Raw genomic sequence first — 24,059 nt, forward strand, 5'->3', positions numbered from 1 at the left:
TTGTTTTAGGGGAGAGGAGTAGTGTTTTATAATGGAAAGAACATTAACAAGGAGTCATTTTGTTGTCATTCAGTCATGTCCATTTTTTTCATGACCCTATTTGGGGTTTTCTTGGTAAAGATACTGGAGTGATTTTGCTGTTTCCTTCTCCAACCCATTTTAGAAATGAGAAAACTGAGGCAAACAAGGTTAAGTGACTTGCCCAAGGACACAAGCTAATTAGTGTCTCAGGCCCAGTGCTCTATTCACTGACACCATTTAGCTGCTGAATTCAAGTGTCACTATGTATCTGCATGACTTTGGACAAATCCTAACCTTTCTCAGCCTCCTTGGACTACCCACCTTCTAGGGCCGTGATGAGGATCAAATGAGATGCATGTCAGCTTCTGACTCTTTATAATTCTATAAAAACTATGTGGTCAAGATCAGGCAAAGATGGAGTCTTATAAACATTTGAATAGGATTTTGGATGGTTTACTTGGAGGAAAAAATCGTCTCCTGGAATCGATATTATTGATGTTGTCTTTTCACATTCTTTCTGTTGAGAATTTCTGACTAAAGTTGTTTATAGCCTCTCCAACAGCCATCTGTCTTCTACAACCAACCAATGGTTTTGAGAAAAGCATTTGACCTTTCTACAAACTATATAAAGGAATATTATTTGTATAATTTATGAGACCTGGCTTAAGACTATAAAATGTCTAAATATTTCTGAAAATTAACCATGAGTCCCCATAATTCTTACCTTTTTAAAACATTTATCCTGAAAAACTAAAAAATTGTGTTTAAAAATGAAAGGCTTTTGCTTTGGATATGTAGTGTAAACATTAAGGTGTTAGTTTTTAGTAGAATAGTAGAATAATAGTAGAATAGTAGAAAAAAATAGAATATATTCTAGTGAGACAGAGTTGTTTCCCCCTCTATTTCCTGTTCCTAGTGCTACATTTTCATTATATATATATATATATATATATATCATTATATATATTCAATATATATCTCATTATATTTTCATTTTATATATATATATATAAAACAAACATCACTGTTTCTTTAAAGATCACTTAATCTTAATTTCTTTTTTTCCCCTATAAAGGCAGAAATCTATGGGTTCTTGTTGTGGGAAGATCTCCAAAGGAACACAAGATTGGGATTCCAGAGTTTAAGTACATCGGTAACATGCATGGTGATGAGGTATGTATGAGATCTCAATTTCCATTACACCTCTAAGAGAATCATTTTGTGTGCATTGCTATAACTGGCTTATATTTGGGATTGCTAAGGTCCTAAATCACAAAGAAGTCAAATCTCAAAGAAGAAGCAGGGAGAGTGAACATTCTGATATGTCATCACTGGCCAACTACTCTTTACCTCAGGGCTTGCATTTTTAATTCATTTCCCTAATCTACTGATCATTATGGAGATGCTGATATAGTCCTGGCTCAACATGGCCCCTTCCATGGTCTTCCTCTACAACCATGATCTTCCTCTACATTGAACACTCAAATTATATTCTTTGAGATCCTTCAATACATATTTGTATTGAATCCAAGATTCTGTTAGCTCTTATCACCAGAGTATTTCTTCTCCTTCCTTAATGAGTTTAGTTTCTGGTTCTGAGGCTCTCTTTTCTGACTTCTCTCATATTAGGGAACTTCAACATACATATTAATATATTCTCAATCTCCCTAACTATTCAACTTAACTCACTTCCCATGACCTATCCTTCTACCCCACTCATATAAATATGTTATACCTCTGATCTTGCTATCACCCACAAGAAGTCTACTTCCACATTCATCAACTCTGATGTGATCATAATCTTTTATTCATCTTTTAGCTATTCTTCATACATTACCATAATTTCAATGCTCTTACCGATTAGCTTTTTCCAGGACATCACCCCTCCACTTAGCAGTGTCCAGCACACACAGTAGGTGCTTTATAAGTGTTTATTGGTTGATTTCCATTCCAATTATACTTTAATCCCTTCCTCTTCTATAGCACTTGATAAACCAATTCAACTTTACAGTATCCTTTTCTTTCAAATTCCTTGTACTCTTATCTTGTCATTGATCTTGCCCAAAAAGCCTTTCCCAGTTCCTTTTAATGTTAGTGCCTTGCCTCAAAGATTACTTTTTATATATCCAATATATATCTTGTGTGTGTGTGTATATATATATATGTAGTTCTGTTTTGTAAGTTATAAGTTCTCATGAGCAGGGATTAATTTTGCTTTTCTTTGTTTTCTTAGCACATGTTATAGTGCTCAAAAATGCTTATTGACTAGTAGAAAGAGACAGAACAGTTGCCTGTATGTCTTCCATTATTCTGAAGGGTTAGGTCAAAGTCATTCCTCAAGCAACCTAAAATCTACTGATGCAACTTTTAATACTTTTGGGAGGAAAGGATTCATGGTTTCCATACACCAAGCCCTAGGAATCTGCCCAGTGGTTCATGGGAATTTTCCAAATCTGCCAAATGGAGTTATATTATAATTATCTTATGTTTGAAATCAAGAGTCTTAGGAGCAAAATAGTCAAATGGATGCCTTCAGGAAGCAAAATTCTCTAACCCAACAGGGAATATTTTCTATGTCCTTTAAATAAAAGATGCTTAATGCTTCCATGGGCTTATAGTCCAAAGTATCTGCCATCTTTTCTGGTTGGCAATAGGATCTATTACAAAACAGTCATCATTTCATCATTCTTTATCTTTCCCAACTGAATCTTTTGCAATGGATTGAAGGTGCCTCCCTATAGTTCCTTTGCAATATTTTAAGTATGTGGCAGCTTGCATGTTTTCTGTTTATCAGACTGAAGTGGGTGGATTTATATTGCTAACATCAGTCATCCACAGGCAGGGAAAAGGTAGTTCCCACTAACAAATATAAACAGGAAAAAACTATTCTCCAACATAATACCCTACAAAATATACTGATTGTCAAGAAATGTTAAGTTGCAGACATATTCCAACACCTGACTTTGCAGTAGAGTTGAGTTGCTTTGATATTGTTTCCCGTTTTGGGCTTAATTCTTCCTTTCCCCTCCCCCCTAAAAAAGCCAAGGCTCTATTATATAAACAGACCCATCTCTCATGACATAACCTACCTCTCTTTCTTAAGCATGCAGCTCAACATGGTTCTCTTTTTTGGTTCAGATACCTATTTCTCCAACTATAGCAGGATAGATTCCCTATTAAGGAAAGCTGGAAGTTGCAATCCACAGTGGAAATTTTGCCAAATTTGCCACACTGTTCCTTATGAGCAGACATCATTGGTCTGGGTAAGAGAATAGCATTTTAGTCAAAATGACTATCTTTTTGCTGTCCATTAAAACAATTTATTATATAAGGTTTTTTTTAAGTAAATAATATGAAAGGGTGATCCATGATATCATATGTAATCCCCTTTTATGTTTGATGTATATGTGTGTGTTCTTTAATTGGTATTTAAGTTCAAAATAAAAATATATACTTAAAGAAAAAAATTACCATCTCTAACCTCCTCCCCTCCAAAAAAAAAAAAAAGATTGTTTCAGCAAAGCTGTTGGAATGATCATAAACATCACAGATTGCAAACAAACTTTCCTTTTTACTATCTAACCTTGGGTAACATGGACCTCCTGAATCTCTGTTAAAGAGAAGACATATGTTTTTCCACTTAACCCAGAATTCCCACTGGTTCAGAGGTATCAGCCTGCTACTGAGAAGTTAACCCTCTGAACTCAAAATTTGAAAGCAAAAAAAGTTAGATTATCTTTTCCTTTCCCTCCCCCTGCTCTCACACAAACATCTTCCACCTTTCAGCAGCTTGTGACTATTCTCTGATGTTTTTTATGCCACTTTAGATCAGCACTTCTAAGGAAATCCTGTCTGAGTCTGAGGAACTCCCCAGTTTATCTTTAGGTGGGATTTTGAAACCAGACAACAAACATTTGCTTGTCTTTCCTAGTTAGTAGCAGTCTATTAGAATAAACAGAACTTGTGTAAAAATCCTATGTACCTTATTCTGGAGGTTTCCAGGAGCTGTGTACCAGTAATAGGAGCCAAGGAAGAATATAACATTCTCTCAAACAGGGCCAGCAGTATTGGAAGGCAAAGCAGCATACACATTATTGGAGATGCCTTCTTTTGGACATTGAAGTATTCTCCGTAATCCCCAGTAAAATCCTGCCATCTTTCCTTAATTCACTGCCCAAGCTGTCACTAGTTGCCCCAGGTAAAATCTTACATCTTGTCTAATCACTTAGAACAGGCGTTCCATAATTGGGATCTGTGGCTAGATTTTGAGAAAGCCCATGATTTGTTTGGAGAGAAAAAAAAAAATACATCTTTATTTTTACTAATCTTCAACTGAAATTTAGCATTTCCTTCCCTTACCAAGGTAAACAATGAAGCACAGTTGTATTAGGTTTCGCCACACTGCCAAAAAGAATCCATGATCCCAAATAAAGGTGAAGTATGCTGACTTAGAGCCTGAAGGTCCATATAAACAGAAGAGTCAGCATTGGGATCCCTATGCTCTGGCTGCAATTCATTGTTCTTTGACTAGAACATAGTTTGGGGCTGGGATTTCAGCTTCGGAGCATATAAAAATGAAATTCTTTTAAAAGTCCTAACACAATTTTCATTGTTGTCCCACATATTCTGAACATGCCATAGGTATTTATTTACATTATATCTGTTGATGGTGCCCCTGGAGTCTCATGAATAGTCTTTGGTTATGTCTATAATTTTTATAGCAATTTACTTGATTTACTTGAGGCAACAGCTAATGCGGTGGATACAGTTCTTGGCCATGAGTTGGGAAGACTTCATTTAAAATTCCTCTCTCAGATACCCCTGTTCTAAACTCAAGTCCTTTGACTACATATCACACAATATTGCAAAAAAATAGAAATAAACTCATGTGTATATATATTTTTTACTTTTTCTCAACACAGTGAGAGAACAAATTTGAAGCTAGAAGCTCTGGCCACTTCCTCTTTGTTGTGTGATGGTTCTCTCACTCTTTTTTTTTTTTTTTTTTCAATAGTATTTTATTATTCTAAGTACATGTAAAGATCATTTTCAGCATTCATTTTTGTAAGATTTTATATTCTAAATTTTTTCTGTCTCCCTTATTTCTCTCCTCAAGACAGCAAGCAAATATGTTATACATGTATAATTCTTTTACAGATATTTCCATATTTGTCATGTGCAAGGAAATCGGATCAAAAGGGAAAAAAACTATGCTTTGATCTACATTCAATCTCCATAGCTCTCTCTCTATATCGGTGGCATTTTCCATTCCTAGCCTATTGGAATTGTCTTGAGTCACTGCATTGCCAAGAAAAGCTATGTCTATCTTGCTGTTGCTGTCTATGATATTCTCCTGGTTCTGCTCACTTTACTCGGTATTATCAGTTTATGTAAGTTTTTCCAAGATTTTCTGAAATCATTTTTTATAGAACATTAATATTTCATTACCTTCACACACCATAACTTATTCAACCATTCCCCAGTTGAGGGACGTCCACTCAGTTTCCAATTCCTTCCCACTACAAAAAAAAGCTGCTACAAACATTTTTGCACATGTGGTTCTTTCTCTTCTCTTATGATCTTTTTGGAGTACAGGCCCAATAGACTCACTCCTTTTAAAAATTAGTGTTTCTCTATCAAGGCACTGATCAATGGGGTTACAAAATGTGTGCATCTCAGGTGACAGTATTTTATAAATGGGTTCACTCACTATTTTGCTACCTATGTGGGGCAGATACCACAATCTACAAACAGGAGGCAGTAAAAAGTTGGAGGGAAGAAAAGATTGGGCTAATAATTTATAAGCTACTTCTTAACAGCATTTTGCTAATTAGCTACTATTTCTATCTATTATTGCTGCGGTCCTATCTATTATTGGGGGGGAGAAGTCTTTTCTTTTTTTTTTTTTTTTTTTTTTTTTGGTCTGTGTCGGAGGAACTGAGATGGCCAGAACTGGCCATCATTCTAAAATGGTTGTTGCCTTTAAAAGGGAAATTGGTGCTGTGGTTTCCCCCCTACCTTCTCATTCAAATGACTTACTGTTTAAGTCTGATAAGGGTTGAATACTCTCTGATCTCCAGATAATAGCTTATTGGTGCTATTCTTAAAATAGTTGCTAGTGGACATTTTTGGTGAACTGAGGTTAATCACAGTATAGAAAATTAACAAACCCTAAGAGACAACCCTTTGCCTAATTAGAGTGGCCATTATCAGTAGGACCTCTCTTCTCTTCTTTCTACAATCTCCTCTTATGTCTGGCATGGAATCTATTGATATTGGTAGTTAAGGGTGAGAGAGTTTATTTATAAAAGCACTGTCACCTGAGAAGGTAGCCTCTTATGAAATCAAGGAGGACAAATAATTTCTAAGATGAAACTTATACTTCCTTTTTCAAACATTGTCAACAAAGTGTGAACAGGGTTTTTTCCCAGTTAATTTGGGCCTTGGTTTGCATATGAACATCCTCTACCAAAGAAAGAAAATGTCTTTGACGGTCAGACAAGGAATCATTATTATGTTTTGCCATCAGGGATGCCTTTCTCTTCTTTTTTTTTTTTTTTTTTTTTTTAAATTTTATTTTATTATTTTTTTTATACATTCTCTAATTTTTTTTTTATTTAATAGCCTTTTATTTACAGGATATATGCATGGGTAACTTTACAGCATTAACAATTGCCAAACCTCTTGTTCCAATTTTTCACCTCTTACCCCCCCCCCCCCTCCCCTAGATGGCAGGATGACCAGTAGATGTTAAATATATTAAAATATAAATTAGATACACAATAAGTATACATGACCAAAACGTTATTTTGCTGTACAAAAAGAATCAGACTCTGAAATATTGTACAATTAGCTTGTGAAGGAAATCAAAAATGCAGGTGGGCATAAATATAGGGATTGGGAATTCAATGTAATGGTTTTTAGTCATCTCCCAGAGTTCTTTTTCTGGGCATAGCTGGTTCAGTTCATTACTGCTCCATTGGAAATGATTTGGTTGATCTCGTTGCTGAGGATGGCCTGGTCCATCAGAACTGGTCATCATATAGTATTGTTGTTGAAGTATATAATGATCTCCTGGTCCTGCTCATTTCACTCAGCATCAGTTCGTGTAAGTCTCTCCAGGCCTTTCTGAAATCATCCTGTTGGTCATTTCTTACAGAACAGTAATATTCCATAATATTCATATACCACAATTTATTCAGCCATTCTCCAACTGATGGACATCCATTCAGTTTCCAGTTTCTAGCCACTACAAAAAGGGCTGCCACAAACATTCGTGCACATACAGGTCCCTTTCCCTTCTTTATAATCTCTTTGGGATATAATCCCAGTAGTAACACTGCTGAATCAAAGGGTATGCACAGTTTGATAACTTTTTGAGCATAGTTCCAAACTACTCTCCAAAATGGTTGGATTCGTTCACAACTCCACCAACAATGCATCAATGTCCCAGTTTTCCCGCAAGGGATGCCTTTCTCTTCAATGATTTCTCCAGACCATCTTTCCTAATATGAGGAATCTATCCTCTGTCCTGAAATCAGATATTCTTGTGAGCTCACAAGTCTGAAAATCGCCCCACCTCAACCCCATCTCTTCTTAAAATAGGCCTTTCTCTCGGTTCTTTTCTTCTTCCTTTTCTACTCTGTTGAGGGAAAGGAAAATAAATTTTGAAAATAAAGTTGTGGAGAAGGGGAGTAGGCTATAAATGGGAATTATAAAATGGCAGGTCCCTCACTACCACCACAACCACCTAATGACATTCCAAATAAGAAGGCAGGTTTCTCCATTTTACAAGTAATGTTTCCCTTTTAATGACTCCAAACCTGTCTCTATAATTTCCACCCATTGAACCAAGCTAGTTCTGTCATTGGATAGCAAATAAAAATCCCTCTTCTGTGTGATATTCAGATATTTGAACATGGGTATCGTGACTTTTCCCACTCCCATTTCTGAGAGTCAAACGTTCTTTATGTTATGAATTCTAGCTCTGTCATCATATTGATCAATCCAGTAAATGTTCATTAATAAGAATTTTTAAAGCACCTCTTAGACATCAAAGGGGACTTTGCTGGCCAAGAGGACTGGTCCTGGAGTCAGCAAGATTTAAGTTCAAATCTGACCTCAAACACTTACTGTATGACCATGAGCAAGTCACTTATCCTTGTTTGCCTTGGTTTCCTCATCTATAAAATGAGCTGAAGAAGGAAATGGCAAACCACTCCAGTATCTTTATCAAGAAAACTTCAAATGAGCTTACCAAGAGTCAGACATGACTGAATAGCAGCAAGAAAGATGTTAAGTGTTGTGCTGTATGCTCTATACATTAATAACATTGTTTTTTGCCATTGATTCTATAGAAGAAAATAACATGTCCATGTATGTAAATTTAAAGAAACTTACATACAAATAAAATGATTAGGAAATCAGACCTTATATAGGCAAGAACACTCAAGTTGACCTTTGAAAAGGAGCTGGGTATTCTAAGAAGCAATGATGATGAAAGTCATGGAGATAGAAAATGGGATGTCATCCTAAAGCATCTTTTGGTGATAGCTTCTCGTCTTTTCCCTAGGAATTATTTCAAAACAATCTTCCTTTCTCATTATTTAATGAACATTCAGGTTAGCCAGAATGACTATCGGGGACAGATATGGACTGACTAGGAGCCCTTCTTCCTTTTTCCCATTCTCAAATCTTTCAAAGTTTGGCAGCAAAATGGCAAACTCCTCATGATTTTTACATAGTGTTGGTTGGTTTCTAGACAGTCCATTGGGATTTATCCTCTGAAAGAGACATTTAGAAGAACCACACAGGATGAGAAAGGTGTGGCTGGGTCACAATACTCACTGGCAGAGAAAATACTTACAGGGTGGAGATCATAGAGCAATTGAGGGCTTGGAATATTTCCAGGTGAAGTATATGGAAAAGGGATTCATATTCTAACTTCTCTACATACTCTCTCCAAATACCAAAAATATTAAGTTAAATGTAGAAAAACGTAGTCAAAATATACTGACTTTTAGATAAATAATTTCTTGGGAAAATGTCCCTGTTTATGTTCATTCTTCTAGATTTTATAAGATCCTACAGGGCAATTAGACAGTCTATCTTTATTCTGGGCAAAGTGCCCAATTTACGCAAACTGTCCATTCATTTCTTAAAATTACTTTTTGTGCTTGTGTTCTTTTTGTGTTAATCACCTCCAGGCTATGGTTACCAAATATCCTGAACCTTTGGGATTAGCAGGACCTTTTCTTATTTTATTTTAAGTATTTTTTGTAGAGTTTGAGCCAGCTTATACTTGCTAATAATAATTCTTTTTAGAATATGCACATCCAGTGCTTATACAGTTGTTACTTTGAAAACTCCAGTGAGGAATATCCTACTGCCTCTTGAAGCTATTTATTCAAGTCAAGTTAACAAGTATTTATTAAGTTCCACTGAAAATACAAAAAGAGACAAAAGACAGATTCTACCCTCAAGGTGTTGTTCACAGTTTAATGGAGTAGATATTCCAACAACTATGGACAAGCAAGATAATAGAGAATGTAAATTTGAATCAACAGAATAAAGATGCTATACTTAAGGGGGGAAATCAAAAAATGCATCCTTTAGAACCGGTGTGGGGAACTTTTTTTCTGTCAAGGGTCATTTGGATATTTATATTATCATTCGCTAGCTATACAAAATCATCAATTTATACAACTCAAGCAGTGGGAGGTAGTTATACCTGGCTTTCAGTTCATCATCTCCCAAAGTTGATTATGCAGCTGACTTCAGAAGCCTTATATATCCTATCCCTTTTTTAGAACATAGGTTTTTAAATAGAACTTTACAGAAACCAAATGGAAGAAATGAGGAACAAGAGTATTCCAGGCAGGGCAGACAGCTGGGAGTCGAGAGATGAAGTATATGAGGAAAAGAGACCAGAGTCTTCATTTCATTATACCTGGAGGAGTTCCATTTTTTGATAGCATTAATTGTTAACAGTATTTTTCCTGACTTCTTCCCATTCTTCCTAATTCTGCCTCCCTAGTCAAGCAGTACCAGACTAGTAAATACATTTAACAACCTAAATTTAAGCAGACCCTTTCTTTTGAAGACAGTTACCTATCACGTTCCCTTTTCTACTTTTTCTTCCCTTTGGGGGGGGCTAAAGACCAACTGAGCTTTATATGGCATGACCTTAAGGGCCTTCAACATCCTGATGTTTCCCTCTGGACCCCCTCCAGCTTATCCACAACCTTCCTGATATCTGGTGCCCAGTTCTGTTCAATATCTTCAAAAATCTTATGAGGTAATAGGTTTAGCTTTTCCCCTTTGACAACCTAATTGCCCTAAGTTAAAAGAACAATATCAGGGCCTGTTTCCTTTAATTTTTTCATTTTCAGGAAGCCTTTTCCGTGGAATAAATAGTACACATCATCTTTTCACTTACACTCCATGGCACTGCTGTAAATCAAAGCTCATTTGTGTAGTACCCGAGAACTGACAGATTGGTTCTTCCATTTCATTTCATTCCAAGCATTTCGAAAATCTGAGTACTTCTTTCATACATGCTACAAGTATCTTGTTTATTTTTAGTGCGTTTTTAAAAATTTTTTCATTTTAGGAAATTCATGAGACCTTAGAGTTAGAGCTGAAAAGGACTTAAAAGGCCACCTAATTTAAACACATTTTACAGATGAGAAAACTGAGGTTCAAAGGGTATAAAATAATTTTCCCAGGATCACAAAGATGGTCATTTTCAGATATAGGACTTGAATTGGAGACCTCCAACTTCAGCCCCTCTATTCTTTCCAGTCCAACCCTATGCCTCTTTTCTTTGTTTGTGTTTTTTTTTTCTTGAGGCAATTGGGGGTAACTTGCCCAGGGTCACACAGCCAGGAAGTGTTAAATGTCTGAGGCCAGATTTGAACTCAGGTCCTCCTAACTTCAGGGTTGGTGTTCTGTCCACTGCATCAACTAGCTGCACCTCTCTTCTTTATAGAACATGTTTGTTTGTTTTTTCTCTTCCTTGTGTCTGAATTGAGCTAAAACTAATTGTATATAGGTTACTTAATAATACAGTATATTTATTTTATATTTTGCAGTTATATATACATTTACATTCATGAAAGGCAAATTCCCTGTGGGCAGGGATTTTTTTCTCTGTGTTTATATCCCTAGTACCTCACAGGGTACCTGACACAGAGTAGGTACTTAATAGATGCTTGTTGATTAATTCATTCTAAGAATTTCGAAAATGAATTGCTAACAACTGTATCTAGCGGCTTTTGTCAGCCATTCAATAACCTGCAGCTGTATTATTACTATATTTTTCACTTCAGTGGAAGTTAATTATGGATATTTTGAGAAGTTAAAATATAATAAATGAGGTTAGACATTTAATGACGTTTTTTATGAATTTTTAGCCTTCTTGATTTTGGACCCTAAAACTTATGATTTGAGCTTAATTTTAAAAATAAATTTGTTCTCTTTTTTTGTATTACAATCATTTTTCAATATTCCCTCACCATATAGAACTTTCCCTTGTATCAAAAAAAACCAAACAAAACTTCCCATGGGTGGAAGCCTATGGTTTTTTACTAAGGCTGGGGAGAGAGGAAGGGAGAAAAAATCTTTTGTCTAGATTGCCTAAGACTAGAAGCAAAATTGATAAAGGCCCAACCCCTCATTAGAATAGGTTTACCTCTCAGAATATTTATTCTTCTCATTAATTGTTAAGCAGTCAGAGTTGATTGTCTCCCTCAGGAACAACTGTTCTTCCAATGGCATGAAAGCAGTGAGTAGATTCCATAAAAAGTCTTTGGCATTTGAAAGGGCCATTGACTCTTTTTATTAATTATCTACCAGCACAATTAATAAAATGACTAAATATCCAGAAACTATGTCTCTGGAACTTTTATATGTCACAGAACTTTGACAGGAGCCTCAATATAGGATCCTCAATATGTTCTTGACACTGACTTCCTTGCTCATATAAAACATTCCATCTTCCATCTCCAGGCATTTTCTCCATATCTGAAATGCTTCCTCATCTTTGACTCTTGGCTTCCTGGGCTTCCTTCCCATTCCCAGTTTAAATCTCACCTACTATAAGGAGCCTTTCCTAGTCTTTCTTCATTCTAGTGCCTTTCTTCTCTTGTTTATACCCTATTTATCTTGTATATTGCTTGTTTATCCATAGTAGTGTGCATGTTTTCTCCCCTCTCAAAAAAAGTGTGTGTATGTATGAGCTCCTCAAAAGCAGGGACTATTTTTTTCCTTTTTTTTTTTTTTTTTTTTTTTTTTTTTTTTTTTTTTTTTTTTGTATTTCCAGCACTTAGCATAGTGCCTAGAACAGTGGTTCTCAAAGTATGGTCTAGAGAATCCTGGGGATCTCTGAAACCCTTTTAGGTCTACAAATTCAAAAATAGTTTTTATTTCCAATATGGTAAATGTCTATAAATATAATCCAGATAAACAAAAACGCTTTGGAGAGATCCTCAATAATTTTTAATAGGATAAAGATATTGAAAACAAAAGTTTGAGAACCACTGGCCTAGAACATAGTAAGCACTTAATAAATACTTATGAGTGGCACACTTGCAAATTCTTGGCAGTAATTGGTCCATTTGGTCTTGTGTTTTATGAAGGAGAAAATCCATGTCCCTGGGTGATACTTAATTTCTTGGAATTTAGGGAATGGTTTCATTCAACTCAATTTTTCTTCTTTGTAGACTGTAGGACGGGAGTTACTCCTCCATCTGATAGACCACTTGGTTAAGAATGATGGAAAGGACCCTGAAATCACCCGCCTGATTAATAACACTCGGATACACATTATGCCTACTATGAATCCAGATGGGTTTGAATCTGTTGAAGAACCTGACTGTTATTTCTCAAATGGCAGGTAAAGATTGGCTGGAGTCTCTGTGTATATCAGAAATTCTATCCCTGGGGTCTATACACCTGTTGGAGGAGGGAGAGGAAATTTGTTAACTTGGAAGGGGGGAGAAAATCTTCTTTTCATTCAACCTCCACTAAAATTTCATATTTCTTTGTTTTTTGAATTTTTCCTAAAACCATTATTCTAAGAAGTCCACAGGTTTCCTGAGATTGCCAAAAGAATAAATGATGCAGTTTAAAAAAAAAAAAAAAAACAAACTTGCTTTCTCCCTCCTAGATTTTGTGTGTGTGTGTGTGTGTGTGTGTGTAATGTCAGAGAGAGAGACAGAGACAAAAAGAAAGAAATAGAGCTTGTATATATATGTGCATGTGTGTAGAGCAGAGGGAGAGACTCAGAGAGATTAATTGGGGTTCTTTCACTGACTTCTTGAGTACATGTTGTAGGGGTTTATTGGAAACAAGTGGCCAAAAAACCCAAAAACATACCCTTTAAAGAGAGAAATCATTTAAGGAGTTGGTCAAATTATTTTTATTTACTTCAGTCAAGATATATACTCCTATTTGCTTAAGCCATTCAGTTGACTTTAATGTGAAGGGAAAAAGATCACACTAAGAATTTCATTTTTTTCAAATAGAAATCTCCTAAATTCCCTGAACTCTGTAATAGGGAATATCCTCAGATTATCATTACATTCAGAATGCCCAAAACATTGTTAGTACCATCACTATGACAGAAATCAAAATAGTGGACCATAGATCCTTATGTAGGTTTCCTACCTCTGATTAACTTTTGCCTGGACTCAACCCACACTGCACCCCTGGGCCATTCTGTTGTGATCGAGAATGATAATTATGTCACTTTCATTCACTTTTAAGAGGAATTTGACCAATTAGCATTTTTTTTATACTCTTTATCTTAAATTTGAATGTGTCAACTGGTCTCAACCGAACTTCTTAAGATGGAGATGTCTACAGCCAAACAGAGCAGGCTAGAGACCAGAGAGTTAGGAATCAAACAGAAGTTTAATTTTAAAGTAAGGGAAATCGCTTGCTGGGGTTCCACCCCTAGAGGGAATACACGCTTTATTTTTTTTTTTAATTTAATAGCCTTTTATTTACAGGATATATACATGGGTAACTTTACAGGATTAACAATTGCCAAACCTCTTGTTCCAATTTTTCACCTCTTACCCCCCCCACCCCCTCCCCTAGATGGCAGGATGACCAGTAGATGTTAAATATATTAAAATATAACTTAGATACACAATAAGTATACATGACCAAAACATTATTTTGCTGTACAAAAAGAATCAGACTCTGAATTATTGTGCAATTAGCTTGTGAAGGAAATCAAAAATGCATGTGTGCATAAATATAGGGATTGGGAATTCAATGTAATGGTTTTTAGTCATCTCCCAGAGTTATTTTTCTGGGCATAACTAGTTCAGTTCATTACTGCTCCATTAGAAATGATTTGGTTGATCTCGTTGCTGAGGATGGCCTGATCCATCAGAACTGGTCATCATCTAGTATTGTTGTTGAAGTATATAATGATCTCCTGGTCCTGCTCATTTCACTCAGCATCAGTTCGTGTAAGTCTCTCCAGGCCTTTCTGAAATCATCCTGTTGGTCAAGGGAATACACGCTTTAGTGTAGCTGAACCTTGATTTATATATTTATGACTAGCCAGAGTCAAACAGTGTAATGTAGCAACAGTAGTTGAGGTTATCTAGTAACAAAAAAATTTGTTTGTATCAAGGCTTCATGTCTGGACCTGTTGATGCTTCCTCAAGCTCAGGAGCCATCAGTTAGCTCAGGGCACAGTTTGCTTTCTGGGTCTTACCTCTAGAAAACAGGATATTTCCTAATATCTTGACATTTCCCCCTTTCCGGGGGAGGGGGTCTGAAAGTACCCTTCTGGACAATAAAGAATAGACAGGTGTGAACCAAGATTCCATAAGAAACCAGAATAAGATATTGAGTTGAATAGGTCTTGTCTAGTCATTGTTCAAATGCAAGCAAAAAAGTGGGGGGACAGTAAAAATATAGTGGAAGAAAACTTGAATTAGGCTTTGGTGGTGGGGCATATAACAAAATGAAAGAGTAAAAAACTAGAACGATGTACACGGCCCTTGATCTGAATCTTGGGACAGCTGTCTCATCTGGATGTCAAACTCTGAGGTCCCTGGAAAGTTCTGCCATCCTCTCAGGAGTAGGGGCTTTCTTCAAATAATCCAGGAGCAGACACCCACAAAGTTGACAGCTGTGGGAGTAGTCAGAAGGGCCTCAGACAATTGTGAGAAAACTCCTTTTATCAGTCTTTGGATCTGAGTTTCTTATCAGCATAACTTGGGTCCTTGGTTAAGGATCTCTAAAAAGCATATGGAAATAGTCCATTTTCCTAGCCATGCAACACTAGATTCAAATAGTGCAATAAAGTTTTCCCACAATTCTCATAACTGCATAATTATATTGTGTCTTGTACAAATCAAACTCCTTAAAGGGATCACAATGGACTGTTTAAGAAAGGTTAACCTCAACTACTGTTGCTACATTACACTGTTTGACTCTGGCTAGTCATAAATATATAAATCAAGGTTCAGCTACACTAAAGCGTGTATTCCCACTAGGGGTGGAACCCCAGCACATAGGACCCTCCTTGCTTGCAAGCAATTTCCCTTATTTTAAAATTAAATTTCTGTTTGATTCCTAACTCTCCTGTCTCTAGCCTGCTCTGTTTGGTTGTAGACATCTCCATCTTAAGAAGTTCGGTTGAGACCAGTTGACACATTCAAATTTAGGATAAAGAATAAAAATCTCCAACCAAAGAAAAATTAAACATAAACCATACAAAACAATACAATAATTATCACCAATGTTAATTAACATCAAGTTTCCTTGTATCCTAGTAACCCATTCTCAATATCTATTTAATCAGCACATTTTGAGTCCCAGATGTCTCATATAATATCTAATCCCTGGATATCTTTTCTTAGACAATAGATTTTATTTTCTAAAGGGAATTCTGTTTCTCTGGTTTCAAAACTAGAGATTTCTAGATAATTCTGACTTAATATAATTTAGTAAATTTGGTTCTTCAATCTTGAAAGTTCAGAGAATTTCAATTTATATGTTCCATTTGCTATTTCTATCCTTACCTAAACTCTGTACCTGATCTTTTAAAAATTCATGAGGGCCCAACTGTAAAATGAACTCTTTTGCCTTTTAAAATTATCAGAATTTATACTTTAATAATGGAAAAATAATTTTACTTTCTTTACCATTATTCACACAATTTATGTGTAAAACCTTAATTCAGTTTTGAGAACTTGATAGTAAAACATAAATTTGGAAGCCAACTATATAATCCTGTTGCTTTCTCAAATTTTGTTAGTCCATTTATTTAGGAAACATTTTTATATCTTTGTCTTATTATCTCACCTAATAATTCCCACCTTAGAAGGATATCATCTTTATACTACAATTTGACCACAAATGCAGATTAAAATTTTAAGATGCACATACTTGAATTCCTATTATAGTAATTCAGAGATGTTCCAATAGCAATTTATTATTTAATAGATTTGATATTGCACTTATAAAACTTCGTTTTTATAGATAATTGCTATAAAAGGAAAAAGGGGAACATAGTTAAAACAATGTCATACTTTAACGAGGAAAACTCCCTTAGCTCTGTTTGACTCCAGATATGAGTCATATCTAACAGCCAATGATGTAGTCACATATGTTAAAAGAAGGTTCAGAATTAATCAGGTGAGAATTTTCCTTTTTAGAAAGGAAGTAGCAAAATGAATGGGAAAATATAATTAGGATGGTTTTATCTTGGACCATGCCAAAGTTGTCCTCAAAACTTGACATTCACCTTTTATAGTTTTCCACACTGTCGCCCACTTTTAAGAGGAACTTGACCAATTAGTATTTTTAAAATTTCTGAACTTGAATGCAAAAAAGAAAAACATTTCTATAGAGTAGAATAGAAAGAGTATAAACCATGAATATCTAAAATATATATAGCTTATCCCCAAAAGTGAAATCACTATGTAACTTTCAAAGTTATCATGCTTATCTTTTTCTTTTTTAACTCTCTTCTTTTTTATTGTTGTTCTAACAATACTTTCATTAGCTACCTATTCCCCCTAAATTTCCCACCTCCCATAATGAAAATATAGTCCTTGGAACAAATAAACATAGCCAAATTAATCATCCACACATTTGCCAGGTACAAAAAAAAATTATTTCTTATTCATATCAAGAGTTCTCCCATGTCACCTCAAATCAACCAAATCCCTGGCATGTCTAGGGCATTATCAATAAGCCTGACTCTTGGGGGCAGAGCAACTGACTTGTTTGTTGAACATCAGCATAACTCTGAAAAAGAGGGTGGTGGGTGGGGAATCATTAGATTTGGCATTAGGAATTTGGTTTTAAAGAGTTAAAGACAATGCTAGTTCCTGAACAGCCACAAGCAAATCAGCTTTTCTGGTCCTACTCTGTTAGAGAGGACTTGATAGGGCAGCTAAATTGCACAATAGATAGAGCACTAGACCTGGAGTCAGGAGGACCTGAGAGCAAATCCATCCTCAGATACTTAACATTTATTAGCTGTGTGATTCTGGGCAGTTCACCTAACTCCAACTGCTTTGCAAAAAATAAATAAATAACACACACATATACATTCAAGGTTTCTTTCAGATCTAAATCTATGAATGTAAATTGTTGAGTGTTGGTACATCCTGCATTGGCTTTGCTGTAGGGGAGCAGTGTTTTCTGCCTAGCATTGCTTTATTTAACCAATGACTCAAAAAAAAATGGAAAGGAGAATTCATAGGATGCTGGATGTTCTAAAGATGGAAGGCATGACAGAAACCATTTAGCCCAATATCTTCATTTTATAGGTAAGGAAACAAAATCCTAAAGAATGTTCCCAAATGGGACATCCAGGGTTTAATGGGTCCTGTAACTCCTAAGATCAGTATTTTTTCCCCACACACAGTACTTATCACAAAGGCAGGGTAAGAGGAAAGCAAGAAAAAAGGGACAAAGACAAGGACAGACTATGAAAAATTGGGAACTAAGAGTTTGCTGTGGAGGGAAAAATAAAGATCATTAAAGGGAGAAATGGAGATTGAATTTGAAAATCAAACTTTTTTTGCTTATGAATTAATATTTTTCTAATTCATACTGGGAGCAAAAAACAGGGACACAAATTCAGAATTATCTTTTTGTTGACTATGTCATTACATGTTTTTCATGCATGGATGCTGTCAACCCAATATTCAAGACTTAAAAACTATAAAACTTTTTCATTGACTGTCTCCCCATATGTGTAATATTCTCCATCCTCATTCTGTTTCCCGGGTTTCTTAGTTTAAATCCCAGTTAAAAACCCATCTTCTACTAAAATCTCCCCCTTAATGCTACTACTGCCTTCCTTCTAATGAAAATATCTTTATCCTATGTATATTTGGTTTTTTCAACAGGAAAACAAGTAGGGAAAAGAAAAAGTGGGAGTACAAAAGAGAAATTATGGTTGGGGAAGGAATAATCATAAGTTCAAAAAAAACTTTACTTTGAAGGCAATGGTTGCAAGAGAAGCCTAAGATCTGGGCTTAGTTTAAAAAAAAAAAAAAAAAAAAAAAAGGACAAATTCAGCTAGGGTTAGAAATAATAGACCACTTAGGTTATAGATTTCTAGTTTAGATCAGTATACTTCTCTTTCTGACTACAACAAAATAAAAATTATAATCAATAAAGGACATTTTAGGAAAGAGTTGACTTAATGGAAACTAAATAGTTTAATCTGTAAGAAGTTGTGGATCAAAGACTAAATCATAGAAACAGTAGATAATTTCAATAAAGAGAAGGAAAACAATGAGACAGCATACCAGCACTTTTGGAATGCAGCCAAAGCAGTTGTTAAAGGAAAATCTATCTCTTTAAACCCTTTCATCAACAAAAAAGAGAACAGATCAGTGTATTCATGCAAGTAAAGAACCAGAAAATCAACAAATTTACAAAAAACAAACATAATAGACATTATGAAATCAAAGATGTTAAAAATCAAAAAGACTTGCTTGATAAGTATAACTGGGATAAGTATAGACATTATGAAATCAAAGATGTTAAAAATCAAAAAGACATACTTGATAAAGTATAACTTTAATAACAATAAAACTAAAATGGATAATTTATTAGTTAATCTGGTTAAATAAGGACACAAGGAAAATAAAATTAATAATATCAGAAATGAAAAAGGAAAACACAATAAATGAAGAAATAAAGAAAATCATTAGGAATACTGTGCTCAATTACATGTGAACAAAAACAACAAAATAGATGAATATTTTAAAATATAAATTATCCACATTGCCAGAACAAGAAATCAAAATTTTAAATCATTTTTAAAAAGGAAATTGAGTAAATCATAAATCAACTCCCAAAGGAAAAAAAAAATTCAGATCAGGTCATTTTATAGGTGAATTCTTTCAAACACTCAAAGAATAATTCTTTGCTGTAATTGGGAAAATTTGAATTTTGTAAAAATTTTGGTTCCAAGAATTGGGAAAGGTGGCATCATTAATTGAGACTGATGTTGTCTGATACCGAAAATAGGCCAAAAAAAAAAAAAAAGGCAGAAAAAAAAACCCTGAAAATTAATATCACTAATAAAAATTTATGGAAATATTGAATTAAATATTTGCATACTATAATAACATTAAAAATCATATACTATAACTACATTGTATTAGTACTAGGAATTGAGAATTGGTTCAATATTAGGATAATTATGAACATAAGATCATATTATATACCTTTTCTTAATGTGGTAAAGTGTCTGGGGCAACTGGATATCACTCAAGAGTACCATGTCTTGAATCCGGATTCATCTTTCTGAATTCAGATCTGACCTCAGACAACTTACTAACTGTGTGACCCTTATGCATCTGTTTGTCTCAGTTTCCTTATCTGTAAAATGAGTTCTAGAAGGAAATGGCAAACCACTGCAGTATCATTGCTAAGGAAATGTTAAATGGGATCATGGAGAATTGGTTATGACTGAAATGACTCAACAATAACAAAAAACTCCAATAATGTCCAAACTAAGAGCTAGGATGATCTGACATCTTTGTTCTAGGAGCACTGAGAAATTCAGTAGTTTGTTCAGTGTCGCAAATCTGTTGATTGCTCTCTACCTTACCATCCATGAATATATTTAAATTATTTTTAAAATAATCTTAGCATCCATTTTTTAAAAAAATTTTAAGTACTCAATTCTTTTTCCAGCCCTCCTCTCACTCATTAAGAAGTCAAGGAATGTGATTTCAATTTAGTAAGGCAAAACATAATAAATTAAGATTATATGAGATTGCTTGAATGCTATAAACAGCTGAGATAACCTTTCTTAATGGGACAAGTGCTTATCATTGATCTCAAATAAGGCAGAAAATGATGAGTTGATTCATGCTTACCTAAACATGTTTGTCTTGAGTCGTAAAGAAGATACAGAGCCAGGGTCAAGTTGAAGAGGTATTCCATATTGATGGCATAGTCCTTTCAGTGGATCTATTTGTGGGTAACTTTCTGCAGCTTCTATCAAGCCCTGGAATACTGCAGAGTCCCCTTGATAATGTTGGTAACCACTCAGAAGAGTTTGGTCATACAGGAAATGTCAGATGGATGAAGAATACCTGTTAGCCAATTTATGACATGTAGTTAGATGAACAGTTTATAGAACTTGATCATTAGTGTATCTCTCAGTGCAAATGAACAAGAGGAGGAAAATAATAAGTTTGATTGCCTTTGGGAAATGGGAAAGCTCCTTTAATGACTTCCTAGCTTCTCCCAGAAACAGACTTTTCTTTTTATTACCATAATGACTTCAGTGTCATTGTATGACTGTTGGTCATTAATAGTCTCTAAAAAAATTAAAATGGTTTTCACACAAAAGGCAATAGACAGGTCTATGATATATGTGAACATAATGTGACAGCAAATATTGAACTATGAAGAATTAGATTCAAAGATGCCCTCAAAGAAGTGTTAGAATGGAAGAAATGGACTAATCTGAGGGTGAGGGTGAGGGATCATCAGACAATTGTGGTCCCTTTCTATTATTCATGATTTTTTCAAGAGAAATCTAGAAAGGAAATAAGGCATTAGGAATAGGAGGGGTGAGGAGAGAAATGGGGGGGACCAAGAAGGACTTTTTACAAAAAGGGAGATTTGAACTGAAACTTGAAGGAAGTCAGGAAAACCAAGAGAGAGATGAGGAGAGAGAGAATCCCAAGTGTGGGACACAGCCAGTGATTTAGGAGATGGAAGTCTCCTATGGAAATGTATGGAAAATGGCAAAATGAATGTCACTGGATCCTAGAAAATGTGAGAGGGGGTAAAATGTAAGACCTGAAAGGTAGAAAAGGACTTGGTGAAGGGTCTTAAAAAGCCAATATGAAGGTTTATATAAAACCTGGCAATAATGGGGAACTCTTGCAGTTTACTGAGTAAAGGAAGAGCAGGGTGGAGTGACAATAAGATTGTGCTTTGGGAAAGTCACTGACAGCAAAATGAAGGGTGGTTTAGAATTGGGGGGGAGACTTGAAGTTAGGACACCAACCAGCTGGTTATTGTGTATCAGTATTTTAAGTCATTGGTCTCACACTCATTATTTCCTCTAATTATCTCTATGGGAAGTGAGGCTTAATGCCCTTGACCCAGTTTACAGTCACTGTCACAGCTAGGACCTGCAATTCATAGGCTAGACCCCTTTACAATGTTACTCCACATATAATTTTTTTAAAAAAATATATAGAAATGTATTCCAAAACTGTTGTATTTTCTTTTCAAGGTTCAATAAAAATAAATATGATCTGAACCGGAATTTCCCAGATGGTTTTGAAAATAATTCTGTGCCAATACAGGCTGAAACTCAAGCAATAAAGAACTGGCTGAAATCTGAGACATTCGTCCTTTCAGCTAATTTACATGGTGGAGCCTTAGTGGCCAGTTACCCATTTGATAATGGTGTCCCAGGTAAGAAAGTCCATTCTTTCCCCTGTTCTTTCTACAGAGTATAACCAGGTATTCACAGAAGCTATGGAAGGGGAAATTATCTCCACTCATTCTTCCAAATTTGGAGGGGAAAAAAAAAACCTCATATTTCAGAATAAACTAAAGAATGGATGTGAATTTATAGCCCATGAAAAGGCAAAGTTGAAAGAAAAAAAGCAAAAGCAATATGTTGCCTAAGATAAAGATTAATGAAAACATTTGGGGGTAGATTCAGCCAATTGACAGATGGATTGCTAAGTAGTACTCAACAGTTTCATCTTGGCCCCTTGAATTTTCAGTAAACTCTTTGGAAGATACTTCTTCATAATACATTATATAGATCTTCTTGCAATTGACAGAAGATAGACTCACTGCATGAGGGGCAGCTGTGAAAACCCAAAGGAGGGGAAAGGAAGGAGCAGGACACTTTGGCCACCATAATACCTTCTCCCTTCTTCCAAATGGCAGGGGAAGGGAAAGGGAAGATGGTTTCTCATCACCAAAATTTCCACCTCCCTGGTATACACCCTGGCCCCATATATAGATGCTCTGCTTCTCTTTGGAGTGTTTCCAGAAAAACATTGGAAACCCTTTTGTAAGCTCCATAACCCTAATGACCTAAACAAAGGATTTCTAAGACCCATCAGGACTGATTGCAGCCCCTTGAAGAAATGTTATTCAATGCTCCAATTGACTAGTTTGTGCAAGGAGAAATAAAGATCCAGGTCGCAATGCCATAAAACTTAAAACAGGAAATTTGAATTTGAAGATACTGGTCCCTTGCTGTTTTAAAACAAACAAACAAACAACAAAAACTCGACTTCTTTGAATGCAGAAAAACTCTCCTGGCTTTGGATTAGGCCCAGAGTCCAAAGTTCTGGCTTTGATTGGGTGGCAAAGTAGTTAAACCCCAACACAACTGTCCACTTGCTCAAAATTTTCTGATAACAAAAAGCCGTTCCGTTCCCTGGAGTGAGTTATAGGCAGACAGTGTTCTCCATGCTTTAGGATTTTCATTTAACTCTTGCCTTTTCTCTGCCCAGGAAATGCTTGGTGAATTTAGTCCTGCTCCTAGTCTGATCATAGGTTTATCTTGTCTTGTGTTGCTTTGCCTGAAGATAGCACACCCATTAATGTCACTCTGTACATGGGATGATTGCATTGCCGCCGCAAGGATTTGTCAAGGCTATGTTGTAGCCTTCCTCGGCTTAAGTTGGAATTTATTGCTATGTATGTGTCTATCTTGCATTTACAGAAACCGGGACAAAACAGGGCCATAGCATAGCCCCAGATAATGATGTATTCGAATATCTTGCATATACCTACTCTTCAAAGAATCCTGAAATGAGTGCAGGAACCTCCTGCAAAAATGGTGTAGGTTTCCGCAATGGTATCACAAATGGGTATACATGGTACCCACTCAAAGGTTAGTTTTTCTCTGTTCTTTTCTTATCTCTTTAATCCAAAGATGATATATTCTTTTCTCCAAGCCGCTATGCAGAGACACATCCTTCCCCTCTTCCCCCAGGTCTTTCAGACTAATGAAAATCCTCTGCTTACAGAGTATAGATGGTTTTGTGCTTGACCTAGAAAATAAAATGTTTCCCCTCATCAGGGACCCAGGCAGAAATGTGAAAATGGAACATCTTTTGGGCACAGTATCTCAGGACTCTATGGAAAAAAGTCCCTTCCTCTAGAAGTCTGATTGTGCAAATAACAGCCTGGATGTTAATTCTTTCAAATTCAAGGTGCTGATGGTTCAAAATATAGCCCTTCCTAGCCATTTTTTCATAACTCCCTCCCCATTCATTTGGTCATCTGTGGAAAGATGGAGAACAGACAGCAACAGTTGGTACTTTTTATAGCAGGATGGCTCTGGGCCAGCTACGTGAAAGAATACAAAACAAGCAGACATATGATTGATTACCCAGCCAGATCAATACATGTCTTGAGCATATCTTTCTATGAGTTTCACCTCCTTTGCTCCCTCTATTTCCAGGATTCTGTCACCTCTCTCCCCACTATTGATATAAACTTTTCTCCTTACACCTAGAAGAAAAATCTTCTCTGGCCCAAAG

At 35.6% G+C, this 24,059-nt stretch overlaps 1 protein-coding gene across 3 annotated transcripts in view; it reads left to right on the forward strand.

The window, feature by feature from the left end:
* Positions 1 to 24,059, forward strand: part of CPM (carboxypeptidase M) — a 73,157-nt gene that overhangs the window by 33,552 nt on the left and 15,546 nt on the right. For all 3 annotated transcript variants that reach the window (XM_031940723.1, XM_031940721.1, XM_031940722.1), the window contains exons 3-6: positions 1,097 to 1,194; positions 12,744 to 12,916; positions 21,779 to 21,963; positions 23,237 to 23,407. In XM_031940723.1, coding sequence (XP_031796583.1) covers positions 1,097 to 1,194; positions 12,744 to 12,916; positions 21,779 to 21,963; positions 23,237 to 23,407 — 627 coding nt within the window. The remainder of the gene's footprint in view (positions 1 to 1,096; positions 1,195 to 12,743; positions 12,917 to 21,778; positions 21,964 to 23,236; positions 23,408 to 24,059) is intronic.

The sequence above is a fragment of the Sarcophilus harrisii genome, chromosome 5 (assembly GCF_902635505.1).
Source record: "Sarcophilus harrisii chromosome 5, mSarHar1.11, whole genome shotgun sequence".
NCBI classification, from domain to species: Eukaryota; Metazoa; Chordata; class Mammalia; order Dasyuromorphia; family Dasyuridae; genus Sarcophilus; species Sarcophilus harrisii.